General features: G+C 40.7%; 1 protein-coding gene across 1 annotated transcript in view; it reads left to right on the top strand.

Moving 5' to 3' along the window:
• The window catches only part of ADAMTS12 (ADAM metallopeptidase with thrombospondin type 1 motif 12), a 322164-nt gene that overhangs the window by 174705 nt on the left and 128880 nt on the right, over positions 1-18579 (top strand). Inside the window, exons 7-10 of the mRNA XM_077816238.1 lie at positions 3441-3590; positions 5472-5615; positions 6577-6721; positions 12936-13028. Coding sequence (XP_077672364.1) covers positions 3441-3590; positions 5472-5615; positions 6577-6721; positions 12936-13028 — 532 coding nt within the window. The remainder of the gene's footprint in view (positions 1-3440; positions 3591-5471; positions 5616-6576; positions 6722-12935; positions 13029-18579) is intronic.

Raw genomic sequence — 18579 nt, 5'->3', positions numbered from 1 at the left:
TTCTCACACGTGATTTAAAAATTCAGTTGCTGCATAAATATTTGTATGTGGCTTTGAAATTTGCCTTCCATTAATATTTTTATTGTGGCTTGCTGCTGCCTCTGTAACACCACATCAGTTGCCAACCACCTGTGGGCCCTGTGCTGCGCTCCAGGTGAAATTGTCTTGGGCAGATTAATGAGTTTATGTGAACATCTTTTCCCTAAAACTAAACAGGAATCCAGGCAATTAGATGCCTGGGAAAAATTCTAAACAGCCTACAGTGGAGCAGTGAGAGAGTAGCTTTAGGGATCACACTCTTTTACCACCGAATGCATCCGATGAAGTGAGCTGTAGCTCACAAAAGCTTATGCTCAAATAAATTTGTTAGTCTTTAAGGTGCCACAAGTACTCCCTTTTCTTTTTGCGAATACAGACGAACACCGCTGCTATTCTGAAACCACTCTTTACCTTATTCTAAAAAAAATCCCTGTTCAGTGTTAGAAGAAAATGACTCTTCCTGTGATGCTTTACCAGGGATGAACCCCTCAAACTTCAAATAATCACCATGAAGATCATAGAATATCAGGATTGGAAGGGACCTCAGGAGGTCATCCAGTCCAACCCCCTGCTCAAAGCAGGACCAATCCCCAACTAAATCATCCCAGCCAGGGCTTTGTAAGCCCTGACCTTAAAAATATCTAAGGAAGGTGTCAAGATTCCTTCCCCACTCTGAACTATAGGGTACAGATGTAGGGACCTGCATGAAAACCTCCTAAGCTTACTTTTACCAGCTTAGATTAAAACTTTCCCAAGGTACAAATTAATTTTATCCTTTGCCCCTGGATTTCCACTGCCACCACCAAACTTTTAACTGGGTTTACTGGGAAACGTAGTTTGGACACGTCTTTCCCCCCAAAATCCTCCCAACCCTTGCACCCCATTTCCTGGGGAAGGTTTGGTAAAAATCGTCACCAATTTGCATAGGTGACCACAGACCCAAACCCTTGGATCTTAGAACAATGAAAAAGCATTCAGTTTTCTTACAAGAAGACTTTTAATAGAAGTAAAGGAATCACCTCTGTAAAATCAGGATGGTAGATATCTTACAGGGTAATTAGATTCAAAACATGGAGAATCCCTCTAGGCAAAACCTTAAGTTTCAAAAAAGACACACAGACAGGAATAGTCATTCTATTCAGCACAGTTCTTTTCTCAGCCATTTAAAGAAATCATAATCTAACACATACCTAGCTAGATTACTTACTAAAAGTTCTAAGACTCCATTCCTGTTCTGTCCCCGGCAAAAGCAGCAAACAGACAGACGCAGACCCTTTGTTTCTCTCCCTCCTCCCAGCTTTTGAAAGTATCTTGTCTCCTCATTGGTCATTTTGGTCAGGTGCCAGCGAGGTTACCTTTAGCTTCTTAACCCTTTACAGGTGAGAGTATTTTTCCTCTGGCCAGGAGGGATTTGAAAGGGGTTTACCCTTCCCTTTATATTTATGACAGAAGGAGATTCCACCACCTCTCTAGGTAACGGATTCCAGTGTTTCACCACCCTCCTAGTGAAAAAGTTTTTCCAAATATCCAACCTAAACCTTCCCCACTGCAACTTGAGACCATTACTCCTTGTTCTGTCATCTGCTACCACTGAGAACAGTCTAGATCCATCCTCTTTGGAACCCCCTTTCAGGTAGTTGAAAGCAGCTATCAAATCCCCCCTCAGTCTTCTCTTCCACAGACTAAACAATCCCAGTTCCCTCAGCCTCTCCTCATAAGTCATGTGTTCCAATCCCCTAATCATTTTTGTTGCCCTCCGCTGGACTCTTTCCAATTTTTCCACAAGCTTCTTGTAGTGTGGGGCCCAAAACTGGACACAGTACTCCAGATGAGGCCTCACCAATGTCGAATAGAGGCACAGAGCCGTGCACAGAATGCCATCATAGGCAGAAGATTTAAAGATTTCTTCATTGCATGGGCCTAGAGTAAATGGATAAGTGGATCCTGGATGCTACAAGAGACAGTATTCCATAGAGTATTCCCTGCACCTTTATTATTCAGTTGTCATACTCTCCTGCATTTCCAAAAGGTTAAAAATCCCTGCCACGTATTGCAAAAAATAAGGTATTGTCCTTGTCTAAGAAGAGACTGGGATAATACCCCCTTCATAATCAGCCCATGCTCACTTCCATTTAGGGTGTGGAGCTGGAAGGTATAATTTCCTGTTGGAGTAGATATACTCATGCTAGCTTAATTGGACTGAGTGTGCTAAAAACAGAAGTTTACCCTTGTTGGTGTGAGCGGTGGGAGGCACTAGCTGCCTAAGTACATACCTGAAATCTCAGATGGAATTGTACTCAGAGTGGCTACCCCATCATCATTTGCACCTTACAGCTCCACTGCAGACAAACCCATAAAGGGAGAGAGAATAATATAATCAAAGGACTTAGTTATGCAGTCTTCATCTGTTAGTCAGGAGGAACTCTATCCAAACCGATTAGTGCAGAAGATCTTAAGGATGTGGAAAATGAGCGGGGAAGGAAGATTTACCTTCACTGTTCTGAATCTCAGATGTGCACATTCTATCTTTTCCTCGGCATCAAATAGAAAACTCTGTTCCACAATAGCTGAATTTTTGGAGCCAAGAGCAAGGATTGGCACACCGCATGCCTGGAAAAAATGGTGTAATTTCCAATCAATCAAGTCTTTACATTCAAGTCCCTTTATAATTTAGCTTCCTGCTGCCAAGGTGATCTAGCAACTTAAAATGACGACAACCCTCACCTTCACTCTGCTGGCATTTCCTGCCTTGGCTACCACCAGTCAGCTTCTCACACACCAATGTGCTGTCTGATGCTGTCTGCCTTGGAAAAACTTTGTGATTAAAAACTGAACAGCCACTTCTTTATCCTCCTTCAGCTCCCTCCTTAAGAATCGACTCTGCAAATCCTACAAATCCTAGGCTGATGAGCATAGCTACACATATGACAAACTGCAGCTGTTTTTCTTCCCCTTCTTTCCTTTTCCTACTCTCTTCCTCCCTAGCTGTATCCCCAATTAAAACGCAAATAAACAACTGCAATCCATGTAACTAATTAAGCAATGCCGATTCTTTACCATATTCATTTGCATGTCTGTTGTATCCCCATCCCTTGCCTTTTGTCTGTGTCCTGAGATTGTGAGGCCTTCAGCACAGGGACGTCTCTTGTGGCAGGCACTGTACCAATAAAGAAAAAGTGGGCCCCAATCCTGACTGGGATATTTGGGCATGATCACAATATAAATATTGACTAATAAATAATAAGTCGTACATAGTGGTATAAGTGTTAGACATACCGTCTTTTGCTGAAAATTCAGATTGACAACAAATATATGATGATATGGAGATTTACTATCCAATGTAAGCTGCATTACATGCAGTTTTAAACTCTCTTACCTTCAAGTCTTCACTGTGCTTACAGAAAGGACATCTGTGCTGGCATGAATCGTCCTTGTGAAACCTTAGGTTTGTCTCATCTATCTGGTATGTGCCAACCTCACCGGAGCTGTAATATTAATGAAGATTCTGGGCTGCCTTTGGCATTCACTATTGCACATGAGCTTGGACACAGGTACAGTACACAGGTAGAATGCAGAGTCTAGCCTGGTCTAATGCAATGTTTTACATTTATCTTAAAATTGTATTTCCCTTGTAAATTCCAAGGCCAAAAGGGACCATTGTGATCATCTGGTGTAGCACAGACCATAGCTCTTTGATTCTTTTTTTTCTTTTTGGTTGTAACAATGACTATTGAAACAAAATTGGCAAATCAAAATTATCATGTGGAAAATTTCAGTTTTGCAGAAACTGCATTTTCTGTCAAAAAATCATTCAGATGGAAACCTCCTGACCAGCTCTAGCTCTCTTCCTGACAGTCAATCATTTTTGGTACCCCAATGCATGTGGTTTTAGATAGAGATTTTCAGCTTTGCCTACGTGATTTCGACCTTCATTTTTGCATACACCCCCAGAGATGGGGTGAGGAGGATCACCTTATATAAATCTAAAAATAAGTTTAAAAAAAAAAAAAAAAAAAAAAAAACAAAGTTGTGGAAGAGGGAAAGAGCCACCAAACCTTTTGAAATACTGGGATGATTTAACAGTGATGTTTCCGAAAAATAAACCTGTCTAAAGTAATTGGGGTTTTTTTTGATTCCTTGCACAGTCGCTGCGTGTGGTGCTGCACTGAGCTACAGTGGCAATTTTTTCATGTTGGTCTTTCAGCAGGGTGCTTGATTATTATTGTTAAAAGTTATTGAGTAGTAAATCTTTTACCACGATTGACAAAAGCTTTGTAGAGGTTAGACAAGACTGAGTTATGAACAGCTGTGGGAGGACCTGCTATGGGGAAGGTCTGTTACAATGCACAGTATTATTAACTGGGGAGAGAGATGGGGAGGAGAGTAGAGGCTAATTCATCAATCCATTCATGAATATATGACAATGTGGGAAGCAATGCCTCTGTCTAAATCAATAAAAAGTGACATCCTTGAAATTATTTTAGAAAGTATTGTAAAGATAAATTATTAAGAGAAGATTAATGGGCCAAATTCTGATCTGAGTCAGCTATAACTATACTGAAGTGAATGGAGTTATTTTGATTTACAGCACACTAATCGGGCAAAATTTGGCCTACAATTTTTATGAGATTTGTTTTCAGTATTGTCCCAGACTTCCAGCACTTGCAGTCCTCCCCTTTTGAAAGTCCCTCACTGCAAACCCCAAACTTGTAGCCATGTTGCTTAGTACTGTGATTTCAACCAATTTCATAGTCTAAGATGGGTTTTGGCCTGAAAATCAAGGTGCTGCAGAAAGTGGTATGAGCGTTCTCCAGGTGGCATCCTTCCCTCTGAATCATTACCAAATTATCTTCACTGCAGGGTACTAAAGGGCGCTGCCATGTGGATGAGGCATGAGTACCTATGATTATTAAAAATGCCCTGGAACTTTATTCAAGAGTCAGGGTGTAAACAGTGCTTAATTTTTGCCAGGGCTGAACCCTGACATCTCTATGCATGGCAGTTCATAGTCCCAGCACATCTGGGCTTGCCACCTCAGTTATAAAAGTAAAAATATTGCTTGACTCCCAGCACCTAATTGCTTGATTCCTGACACCTCTTTCATTAAAAATTAAGCACTGGGTGTAAACTATGGGGCTTGGCAAAAGTCAAATTGGATAATTATGTTTTGACTCCCTAAAATTCTCCCAGAGTTTCAACTAGGGAAGTTTACTCTTTATTTTCTGCCTGGGGGCACTGTTGTGCATTGTATGCCTGATCTAATGCCCACTGAAGGCAACAAGAGTCTTGACTTCTGTTGGTTTTGTCTACTTTTAGCTCATGGATGAAGTGATACCTATATGTTTTCCTGATTACTTTGGGATCTTTGGAAGAAAGTTGCTATGTAACTATCAGCTATAATGACTATTTTCTGTGCTTGGTAATTCTTTTAGTTTTGGTATCCAGCATGATGGAAAAGAGAATGACTGTGAGCCCATTGGAAGACATCCATACATTATGTCCCGGCAGCTAAAGTATGATCCTTCTCCACTCACCTGGTCACCGTGCAGCAAGGAGTACATCACACGTTTCCTAGAGTGAGTGAGTAGAATACTATGTGAGGTGACACAGAGTTGAGGAGAAATTCTTAATTATTTTTTCCTTTGAGGGTCCTTGAGGTATGTTGTTGGTTCCCATGTCATGGCACACCCAAATCTGACCAAGTACGATACAGTGAATAGTGGAAGAATTGTTACATTGTGCAATGTTCAAATTGGACTTAGATTTCAACAATACGAGTTCAAAACTTGATGTAACCTACAGCTATCATATGGTTACTGGGAGAAAAGATGGCCTTTTGGCTAAGGTATGTGGCAGAGCATCAGAGGGCCTGACATAGATTTCCTGTGAGATCTTGGACAAATCACTGTATTCTTACAAGTGACCTCTTATTAAAGGGGCCTCAAATTTTGGATGCCCAACTTCAGACACCTCTGGTCTGACTTTCTACACTGTTGAGAGTGACTACAGCTTTCACTGAAGTCATTCCAAAGACTGAATCTATTTCTAATTTACCAAACTACATTCGGCCTCCATTAAACTCCTCTGCAAGGTGAAATGGGGAGAGCTGCCCTTCTTTATAATTCACAGGAGAAGGAAATAGCTGCTAAGAAGGTCACAGGAGTCATGATACACCACAAAGGAGACCCACACACATTCTGCTGCCTTTGCAGACTTCAGGGCCCCTTCTATATGCCATGGGTGGGTCAAGATACCAGATACATTAATACCCAGGCTGCTCCTGAATGGCAGATACTCCCAGGTTTTTTGAAGTACTTTGCTCTTATCAGAAGTTCCTAAAACATTATTGGAAATAAGTTATTTGCAAATTTCCCCATGCTTAACTTAGAATCTAGAAGTGTTGTTTCCTAAAGACCACATGGAAAAGTGCCATTAATGATTAGAATTTTAAAGGTGAGTTATTAAAAAAAAAAAAATTCAAAATTAAAATTAAAAGCACATTTGTGTGGTTTTTAAATTTCCAATTTTCATCTTTAGCCGAGGATGGGGGTTCTGTCTAGATGATATCCCAAAAAAGAAAGATTTAAAGTCACCACTCATTGCCCCTGGAGTGATCTATGATGTACATCACCAATGCCAGCTGCAGTATGGCCCCACTGCTACTTTCTGTGAAGAGGTGGATGTAAGTGCCATTTGTTTTCATCTATTCTACTAACAAGAATTTAAGCTTTTAGTTCTTATTGTGACCTGACCAAATTCCAGTTTGGGGAAATTCTATTCTGCCTACATAAAATTCTTCTCCAGTTTCAAATGAATATGGCTATCCTAAATTGTTTTGTAGTGGTCTTCGGAATTATGAAAGGTTACTATGTTTCATGCACAGGTGACTGCATTTCAGTGGTGAAGTGGTTTCATTTTTAAATGTACATTATAGATCTTGGGTAAAATTATAAAGTGTCTTTATGACTTAAAAGTTATTTTCAAAAGTAAGTTAAGCATTTTGGAGCCTCCATCCCATTAGCTGTCATTTGGCCAAATTCTTCAGTTGGATACACTTGCTTAACTTCTGTGAGAGTCACCTGAACAGTATTTGGTCCTGTATGTCGTACGTTTGCCCACTTTTATTATGGGCCATATTGTTTAGGGTGGGTGTACAATAGGTATGCTTACAAAAACCTTAATTTGCATATGCAGGGAGGCACTTGATAGACTCCTTACTTGGTAAATCACCTATTGCCTCCACTTTTCCACACCTCAGTCCATAATGACCTAGAAACGGTGGTTTGCCAGGATCATCCAGATTGCTTTTTTTCATTATGATCATTATGTATATCCTCATCTACTGACTATTATTGGTGGTATTGTACATTTCTGATTGAGAAGATTAATCAGAATGAACAGTATGGGTAGACGTAATGAATGCATTACATGTTTCACAGCTGTTCTTTGCAGCTGTCATTTTATCTTTTTGTACAGATAGGAAATTAAAGTATCATTTTGTGTTGGTTAATTCTGTTTCTGCTTGAATGTGAAGCTACTATGTCTTTATGCCTTTGCATTTCGCATCTGCTGACTAGTTAAATTATAAGTAAATATATGTCAGCAAATCAATTTGTAGCATTTTTACTGCAAGCCTTCATTTTGCAAGTAATAATGCACAAGCAAAGAATTGTGTATTCTGTTAAATCCTACAATGAAATCAACAAAAAGTGAGGTATTTTACACTGATTATTTTGAAATGGTCTTTAGATGTGCTTGTTAATTTTATTTTATGCAAGCCTATATTAAAGGATAGTTTACCGGCATATTGGCACAGATTGAAGAGTCAAGGTGTGTAAAATTAACTTAGGCTACGTCTACACCCCACAGCACTGTCAACGATGCTAGGTGCCCCAGAGGAAATGAACAGAACAGGTAATCATCAAAAGCAATCAACAGATGTATAGCTACATGCCACAATGAAAGGCCAGCAGCAGCCACACTGTGTGATGAATAACCCCTTGTGTCAGTGAAAGGCTATGGCATGGGGGAAGCTGTAGGGAAAGGCTTCAGTAACTCCCTGCTGCCAGAGTCTTTCCCTGTGTCAGGGAAGGGCTTCAGCAGCAGGGAGGCAATGGGAGACTACACTGCTAAAAACAGTGTAGCTAGGAGGCACAGCTTGGGCTGGAAGAAAGTCATGTAGGGTAGATACTCGGGTACATATCCACACCCTTCAGGCATGTCTTTATTTTACTCACCTCAGCCACACTTCACAGTCTACCCTCCTATCTATACCCATGCTAGGGGGCACTATTTGTATATGTACTCTACTGTACTCCTATGCCGCTGAAAGAAGCATGCGGTATAGAAGTCCCCCAAGTGTATTCTATGAGAGGGCTGGGTGAGATTTACACTGCCTTGCCCCTTAACACGGGGTGCCGGAATGGGGCCGGGGCTGGGGACCATGGGCCCATCACTTTTAAAAGTGGGAGGGCTATGCCAGATGTAGCCTAAGTTAATTTTACACACCCTTGACTCTACTGGTACATTGGCACAAGTTGAAAACTATCCTTTCAAATAGGCTTCCATCAAATAAAATTAACAAGGACATCCAAAGACCACTTTTTACCAGCCATAAGGGTGAGTGATGGGGAGAGGGAGTGGAGAGGAGTGAGCGGGGGGCTGGGTCTTGGGGGGAGGGGGAGGAAGAGGCAGAGGGTGAGCAGAACATTGGAGGGAGGGGTTGTGCTAGGGCAAGGCTCGAGGAGGTGGGGTGATGTAATGGCGGGGCCTCGGGAAAGGGGGTAGTGTGGGGGCGGGGCCACGGTTCGGGCATCTGTGGCCTCCCCCACTTTTAGGGAGCTTTTGCTGCTCCTGACTTAACTCCCGCTTTTTGACCAACTTGCACTCAATGTATAACTTACCCCACTGTTTACAGGTCTAGTGAATTCCCATTAGAGATACGTCTGCTTACACTAAGCTACATTTATCTGAATTTGGCCCTTTGATGCAATGAGAGCTGCAGGTGATCTGCACCTTTGAAATTCTGATTATGAATCCCTTGTCACTGAACCTTTATCTCCAAAACTTCCATTGATTTTTAATGAGATTGGAATTTGGGGCTTAGTCTCTGAGGTTAGAGGTTATTTAGATTGCAAGCTCTGCAAGGCAGAGACCCTGATTTCATACATGTGTGTAAAGTGCTTTGCACATTGCTGATGATAAAATAAATGACTTGTCATGCATTGTATCAATTTCAGAGCCATGAGTTTCTGACTGTTGCTCCCACGTTTGCCCACTGAACAATGCTACTTCTATGGTGTGTGTAGTATCCTTTTTTTAACCTAGCATTATTAATGATGGAGATTTATGTGGATAACTTCTATTAAAGCTAATGAGTTTCCTGCATAAATCCCTGACTTTTTCAATGGAAGAAAATATTTGTTTATAAAATCTAACTGCCAGCAGCAGGATGTACTCATCTTAAAGCCCTATTCTAGCAATCAAACAGGCTATTCTAGTGGATGAAAGTTAAAAGTACATTTACCAACTGTGTATTTCTTCTTGAGTATTGGAAATAGAGTGGCGGAGTACCCATCCAATAGTTGAAAAAGAACAAAACATACTCCATATATAATGGATAGAGAACAAAACTTTCCATACACAGTAATAGAAAACCACTCAGCCAGAACAGATTTTAACTCTGCGACTACATCCTGAAAATGTAGTGTCCCCAACTGCCCCCTAAACAGGGGTTCCCAAACTTTTTTCCCCTGAGGCTCATCTGTGCATCTGCAATTGGCACTGTGGCCTCCTTATTAATTTTAATTATTACATGCACATAAACTATAACACAGTAAATAAACAGTGTAGGTTTCCTTTTCATGTTAATGTAAATGTGTAATGATAGAAATTCCTAGCAATATGCACTCAAAGATATTCTTCAAGATCTTTGAAACCAAACCGTTTTAGTAAAGCTGCACTTTATATAATGCTGAGAGCAAAATGTGGCATGCAGACACAGAAAACACAATGTATAAATGTATCAAACTGAACAATAAGCAATACAACAATGTTAAAAAAAATTGTTAAACACATTGTGTTATTATTTGTTGATTTTAAAACATAATTGCTGTCCGGCTTTGAACACTTTGTATTTTCAAGTTTTTTAGTGTAAAATTTAAATTTCTGAGCTGTGTAAGTAAAGACCCAACCCTAACTCTATTAATTAGAAAAAAAAATTGAATATTGTAAATAAAAATATAAAATAACAGTTACTTTATACTACACTGAGGCAACAGGTACTCTGATGATCCAGTAAAGGAGTATCCAAACTTTGAGTATGTTTTATCATATTTTCTTACCACTTTCTTTATTTTTTTGGCTGGTTCATTTCATGTTCCTGTAGATGGTTTGGGACTTCTTTATCTTCTTCACCAGTGCACCCTTCTCATTTTCGAAAATGAGATTGATCCATGTCAGATTGCAATACTGCTTGCCGTTTTTTACGGTTGTAAATGGTGGACTGTGTGTATGTTGCTAGGTTACCTTGCAGTAAAATGTACCATTGTACTCATGAGAATTAAACTTGACATAGCTTGTTTTTTAAAAAATAAAGTTTTTTTTTTCTATACTCTGTCCAACATAAACAGCTCAAAACACTACATTTATATAGCTTTGACTTCGATTACATGAGTCACACGGAGTTAAAGATTTACTAAGAGCTTGACTGGCAAATGCAGTTGCGCTGGCAGACCACCCAGGACTGTCGTGGCCCGCCTTTGGGCCATGGCCCACAGTTGGAAACCCCTGCTCTAAACAATGCTAGTATTGAATTATAAATAGGGAACTTCAATGCAGCCATTGGCATGTTTGCTTCACCTAAAACCATGCTTTGAGTGAAGATTTTAGAATACTTTGAGCAGTTCTGTCGTCATCTTTCTTTCCCAGTGTTCTAAAGATGTGATCATAATAGGAGCCCACAAACAATACACATGATAAATAACAAGCAACTCTCTTGAAACAAACTTTTTGTGAATGAGTTTAACAGAGAGATGCCAAAACCCAAGATCCAAACTTTGGAATCCAAATTCATATCTGAATGTGGCTGGTAGACCCTATGGGTCAGATTTTCAAAAGTACTTGTCATGTTGGATGTCATGAGTGTCACAATGGTAACTGGTAAGTGCTGAGTCCTTTGGAAAATCTAGGTGTTGTTTAAGTGCCAAAATAGGAACACGTGTGTGTATATAAAGTTGCTATTTATATGTTAAAAGAAAAGGAGTACTTGTGGCACCTTAGAGACTAACAAATTTATTTGAGCATAAGCTTTCGTGAGCTACAGCCCACTTCATCGGATGCATGCAGTGGAAAATACAGTGGGGAGATTTTATATACACAGAGAACATGAAACAATGGGTGTTACCATACACACTGTAACCAGAGTGATCAGGTAAGGTGAGCTATTACCAGCAGGAAAGAAAAAAAACAAACATTTTGTAGTGATAATCAAGGTGGGCCATTTCTAGCAGTTGACAAGCACATGTGAGGAACAGTGTGTGTGTGTGTGTGTGTTGGGGGGAGAATAGTTTTACTTTGTGTAATGACACATCCACTCCTGGTCTTTATTCAAGCCTAACATAATGGTGTCCAGTTTGCAAACTAATTCCAATTCAGCAGTGTCTCATTGGAGTCTGTTTTCGAAGTTTTTTTGTTGAAGAATTGCAACTTTTAGGTCTGTAATCGAGTGACCAGAGAGATTGACCAGTTTTCTAACTGGTTTTTGAATGTTATAATTCTTGACATCTGATTTGTGTCCATTTATTCTTTTACGTAGAGTCTGTCCGGTTTGGCTAGTGTACATGGCAGAGGGGCATTGCTGGCATGTGATGGCATATATCACATTGTTAGATGTGCAGGTGAACAAAAAGCTTATGCTCAAATTCCTTAGTCTCTATGGTGCCACAAGTACTCCTTTTCTTTTTGTGGATACAGATTAACATGGCTGCTACTTTGAAACCTATTTATACTTTGTAAACACACACACACACACACACACACACACACTAAATTGCTCAGTGTACAATAGGAAGAAAAAACCTACAATATACCAAATCCAAAAAGGGATGAAAATTAAGGTGCATAGGATTAAATCTAAATTATAGACATTAGGCAACGATGAAAAATGTATAGTGCAAAGAAACCTAATTCCAAAAGCAGAATTACCAGCCAATCCTGAGGTCCTAATTTATTTTTAAAGTGTCTTTTTATAGATGAATGCCCACTGAAATGTATAGGTGCTTGTCTGATTAAGACTGAGTGAAGATTTGGGGATTTGGCCTGCAGGTACTGCAGCAATAATATTCTGTCAATAAGGTGAGACACTTGTAAGGAGAAGTCAACCACACTTCCAATAGCATGATTAATGAAGAGAAAACACAGTCAGGGGCCATGGTATGTTTTCCCCTCTTGAGGCTGCTTCTGCATGGACAATGTGCCCCAAACTTTGTAAAGAAATTTTTCCAATTAACAGTGGGTGCTTGGGAGGTATGTCAGTTCAGACAATCGGGAGAACTTTTAAATTCTCAAGAGAACTTGAATTCAGTCAGCTGGATACAATATGTTCACAGTTTTGTATTTGTGCACAGATCTATGACAACACACTAATGAGGAGTAAATTTAAAGTTGTTCTGTGGCTAAAATTTTAAACAGTGACTAGAGATCTGGAGTATCTGATTTTGAGAGAACTTTAAAGGGGCCTCGCTTTCAAAAAGTTCTAAGCATCCTGACCTCTGAAAGTCAAGCCCCTTAAACTATCTCAAATTGAGATATCCCAAAATCATTAATGACTTTTGAAAATCGTGGCCTGGGAGTTCAGCTCTTCTGAAAGTAGCTGCAGTTTGTTCTCTTTCTTACAGAATATTTGCCAGACACTGTGGTGCTCAGTGAAAGGATCCTGCCGCTCAAAACTGGATGCTGCCGCAGATGGAACTAGATGTGGAGAAAAAAAGGTGATTATGGGCTTCTTCTGTGTAAAAATGAAGATCAGAAAGTATGAATTGTTACTAGGGCTGTCGATTAATCACAGTTAACTCACACAACTAACTCAAAAAATTAGCTGCATTTAAAAAAATTAATCACTGAATCGCACTGTTAAACAATAGAACCCCAATCGAAATGTATTAAATATTTTTGGATGTTTTTCTACTTTTTCAAATATATTGATTTCTATTACAACACAGAATACAAAGTGTGCAGTGCTCACTTTGTATTATTTTTTATTACAAATATTTGCACTGTAAAAATGATAAAAGAAACTGTATTTTTCAATTCACTTCATGCACATACTGTAGTGCCAACTCTTTATCATGAAAGTGTAACTTACAAATGTAGATGTATGTTTGTTTTTTACATAACTGCACTCAAAACCAAACCAATGTAAAACTTTAGAGCTTACAAGTCCACTCAGTCCTACTTCCTGTTCAGCCAATTGCTAAGAAAAACAAGTTTGTTTAATTTATGGGAGATGCTTCTGACTGCTTCTTATTTACAATGTCATCTGAAAGTGAGAACAGGCACTTTTGTAGCCGGCATTGCAAGGTATTTATGTGCCAGATATGCTAAACATTCATATGCCCCTTCATGCTTTGACCACCATGCCAGAGAACATGCTTCCATGCTGATGGTGCTCATTAAAAAAATAATGCGTTAATTAAATTTGTGACTGAATTCCTTGGGGGAGAATTTTATGTCTCCTGTTCTGTTTTACCCGCATTCGGCCATATATTTCATGTTATAACAGTCTCGGATGGTGACCCAGCACATGTTCGTTTTAAGAACACTTTCATAGCAGATTTGGCAACACGCAAAGAAGGTACCAATGTGAGATTTCTAAAGATAGCTACAGCACTTGACCCAAGGTTTAAGAACCTGAAGTGCCTTCCAAAATCTGAGACAGACAAGGTGTAGAGAATGCTTTCAGATGTCTTAAAAGAGCAACACTCCAATGCCGAAACTACAGAACCTGAACCACCAAAAAAGAAAATCAACCTTCTTCTGCTGGTGGCATCTGACTCAGATGATGAAAATGAACATGCATCGGTCTGCTCTGCTTTGGATCGTTATTAAGCAGAACCCGTCATCAGCATGGACGCATATATTCTGGAATGGTGGTTGAAGCATGAAGGGACATATGAATCTTTAGCGCATCTGGCACGTAAATATCTTGCGATGCCGGCTACAACAGTGCCATTTGAATGCCTGTTCTCGCTTTCAGGTGACATTGTAAACGAGACGTGGGCAGCATTATCTCCTGCAAATTGTAACCAAACTTGTTTGTCTGAGCGATTGGCTGAAGTAGGACTGAGTGGACTTGTAGGTTCTAAAGTTTTACATTGTTTGTTTTATTTTTGAATGGAATTATTTTTTGTACATAATTCTACATTTGTAAGTTCAACTTTCATGACAAAGAGATTGCACTACAGAACTTGTATTAGATTAATTGAAATATACTATTTATTTTGTTTATCATTTTTACAGTGCAAATATTTGTAATAAAAATAAATATAAAGTGAGCACTGTACATTTTGTATTCTGTGTTCATAATTGAAATTAATCTATTTGAAAATGTAGAAAACATCCAACAGTTTTCAGCTGTCGTTAAGACTGCGCCGATCACAACACGGCTGCCGTTCTTCTCACGTTTAACAATGTCATCTTCCCATCTTCTTGGAGGCCAGCCAGGTGGTCTTTTCTGTTCTCGTGGGTACCACTCAGCTATGATTGCGGTCCACCTGTTGTCCTTGAGCCATGCTGTGTGGCCCACCCATTGCATCTTATTAGGTCTGCTTTCCATGATGGTATCTTTCACACCGCTGCGTTCTCTGATCATTTCATTTGGGATGTGATCCAGAAGGGAGATTCCCAACATAGCTCATTCCATTGCCCTTTCAACTACCAACAGCCGCTGCTCTTCTCTCTTCGTCAGTGCTCACGTTTCACTGTCATACAACATGACTGGCAGCACTGTTGAATTAAAGATATTGCGCGTGTGGTCTTGTCGGTTTTTCCCTTGAGGACGTCCTTGATGGAATTGAACGCACACCATCCTTCCCGAATCCTTCGCGAGAGTTCTCCATTCAGGTCTTGGCGCATATTGACTTCTTGGCCCAAATATACGTACTGTTCCACTTTTTCGATTTTTTTCTCCTGCTACTGTTGTTCGGGCTTTTCGTAAGACGTCTGATAGCATATATTTCGTTTTACAGCGGTTCATTTTCAGGCCGACCTGACTGCTTTTCTTGTTGAGTCTTCGTGGTATGCTCTGCAGTTGGTTAGTGCTTTTGGCAATTAGCACGATGTCGTCTGCGAATCTGAGATGAGATAATCGTTCTCCATTTATGTTGACACCACTCCTCCAATTGATCTTGTTCATAACCATTTAGAGGCAGGCAGTGAATAGTTTCGGTGTAATTTTATCTCCTTGCTTCACACCTTTCTCGATTGGGATGTGGAGGGGAGTTTTGAGGAGAGTAGTCTGTTGTGTATCCGGTATTCGCTTCCTTCAACAAACTGATGTAGTGTGTGTTAATGCCCTGCTCTGTGAGCACCTTTAATATTGGTTCAAACTCGACGCTGTCAAAGGTTTTTTCATAGTCAATGAAAACCATGCACAGCAGGAGCTTGTATTCCCTTGCTCTTTCTAGGAGCTGGCTAAAGGTAAATATATGGTCAATGGTGCTGAAATTTCTTTGGAATCCTGTATGCTCTCTTGGCTGTTGTTCATCCAGACTCTGTGAGAGTCGGTTCGTTATCACCTTTGTAAAGAGTTTGTAGATGTGAGAGACCAGGCATATAGGGCGGTAGATTTTAAAGATTTTTCTCAATCGCCTTTCTTGTGCAGTAAGATGGTATTCGACTCCTTCCAGCTTGATGGTATTCTTCGTTCTTCAAGATATCGACTGAATCTTAAAGCGAGGGCCTTCCAAAGTTCTTTGCCTCCTGCAGAAATAATTTTTGATGTTATTCCATCTTTGCCTGGAGCTTTTCCCTTCTTCATCTGATGTAGTGCGCTTCAGACTTCACTGACAGTTATTGGGGGGGTTGGCGCGTTCTTCTGACTCTTGGAGCGTTGGGAGAAGGACATTTGATTCTTGATTTGAACAGTTCTGTATGGAAGTCCCTGCAGACCTCCTCCATCTCTGCTCTGTCAATTACTATCTCTCCATCCTCATTCTTCAATGCTGTTACACTCAATCTATACTGCGTCAATTCCTGCTTGCATGTCCTGAGGCTCTTGCGTGATTCAGCTGTTTTGAAGAGCTTTTCTTTCTGGAAGTTCTCAGTCATCCTTCAGTTTTTGCTGTATAAGCTTGCACAGAATGGAATACTCGAGGTTGTTATCTGAGATCCTTTTCATGTTTCTCTGCTTTTCCAACAAGCTTTTTGTTTCGTTCAAGAATCTTCCCTTTGCCTCCTTTGGCTTTTCAATTTCAGCTGCTTTTATGCAACGTCTCAGCTTGTTGGCAAAGATACTATAGTCCTCATCACACATTTTCGTCTGGCTCCAGTCAAACCCACAAATCGATTTCTTCAGTTTTGCTTCATCAAAGGTCTTTGGCCGCTGTTTCCAGTTTGTCATCTGTAGCGCCTTCTTTTCCACCGCTTTGTCAGAAATCAACTTCGCTCTAAGCAGGCAATGGTCACTGCCGGTGTTGAAAGGCAGCACCACAGAGACGTCTTGGACGATATGCCTTTTATTGACTAAAATGTAGTTGATTTTGTTCTTGCTTTTTGCATTTAGCGCGATCCACGTCCACCTCCTTGCAGCTGTCTTTTTGTACCAGGTGTTTGCTATGTACAGTTCTTTCATTTCTGCCATTGCTACGAACCTTTCTCCTCTTTCATTCCTTTTGCCACTGCCGTATCGTCCTATGAACTTTTCGCCAGCTTTCCCTCACCCAACCTTGGCGTTGAAATCTCCCATCGTGACCGTGTAAGTGGACTTTTGCACGAGGGCTCTTTCGAGTTCTCGGTGGAATTCTTCCACTTCTTCATCCTCACTTGCACTTGTGGGAGCGTAGGCCTGGATGACCTTGAGGGTAGCTTTTGACTCCATCTGAAGATGCAGCACACCGATACATGATGATATTAGCTGGCATGATGTGACTTTCAAAGACCAATCCTTACTGATGATAAATCCAACTCCTCCAACATTTCTAGCGCCATCTCCCTTTCCGAGCCTCACAGCGCTTCCATCCTTGCAGTTGAGTTCCAACTCCTTCTTTCATCGGGTTTTGCAGACACCGAGGATGTCGCATCTTATCCTTTTCTTCTCCTCCATCAGATGGTTTAACATTTCCTCCCTTGCCAGCGACGTACAATTGTAAGTACACACAGCGAGGGTGTTGTGTCGGCCTAGCACCTGACATTTTTAGCAACCTCTCGACGCTTGATTTCCGCTCCACTACTGAAGAACAGTTCAATGACGCGCAGGAAACTGAGGCCCATTTACTCATGTTGTTTTAGCCGTTGACTTCAAGTCATCCCACTGGCTGGGCGGGCAGGCATGCGTACCTCCTCAAGCTTAGCTAGCCTTCAACCTCTAAGGAGAAGGAAAACCGCTCTTTCCTCTGAGAGAGCAATCCTGTTCCCTGGATTGGGTAGTCCGACACCTTTGTAGCATGGTTAGACCTGCCAGGGCATACACCCTGTTACCATAGCCGTCAGACGGCCAGGGTCACCGCTGCACCACGATGAGGCGCTGGGTAGGATTTTGCGGTGGTTTTTTTTCTGATATTAATCTTAAACCCTTACCTTTTTCCGCTTGCTTTTATTATCATTACTTTACTGTTTTTCTTCAAGCTGAGAGGACTAATAGCTTTCTTTTCAATCCATGACTATTGGCTAGCCAGCTGGAGCTCAACTTCCTAGTTCATAGGGACTGTAAGGTATGACTTCAGTACTTCTTAATGCCGTCCACAGCCTCGCACGCTAAGGGAGTCAGGCACCTGTGTCTTGTTCTGAATTTGTCGCATTGCTGGAACCCAAAGCACCACCCTCAGACTCCATACTGGTGAAATTTCCCTAGTGTTGTAGTAATTGTGCTAGCTGTCTTGTAAAGGAAGATGTGAAATGAATAGCTATTAAATGATTTGGGGGTTCAATCCTAAAACATGACAAGCACTTCAGTGGGAGCCATGAGTGCTCAGATCCTCTCAGGATTATGTTCTTAATCGGGATTTCATGAAATAAATCCATTTCTTCTCCATTACTAAAGTCTCATTACCTGAACTAGTCTGTGCACTGTGATTCTGTGGCAAAGTAGATCATTCCCTCTGCCTCCCCCTCAAACTGCCCATAAGCGGTTGTCTACACAGTTATTCCCAAATAGTTATTCCACTTTACATTTACAACCTACCTTATTCTGGAATAACTTTCATGTGTAGACAAGCCCTCAAAGTTTACAGTCCCCCTGTTCATAACACACTGCATGAAAGATACTCAGCTTTGACCCACCTGATGTTCTTGTTCTAGCAGGTCAAGGATTTTGATGAAGCGGGA

The sequence above is a fragment of the Eretmochelys imbricata genome, chromosome 5, assembly GCF_965152235.1.
Source record: "Eretmochelys imbricata isolate rEreImb1 chromosome 5, rEreImb1.hap1, whole genome shotgun sequence".
Lineage (NCBI taxonomy): Eukaryota > Metazoa > Chordata > Testudines > Cheloniidae > Eretmochelys > Eretmochelys imbricata.
Note: the sequence above shows the minus strand (reverse complement) of the source record. Positions and strands in the feature narration are given on the sequence as shown.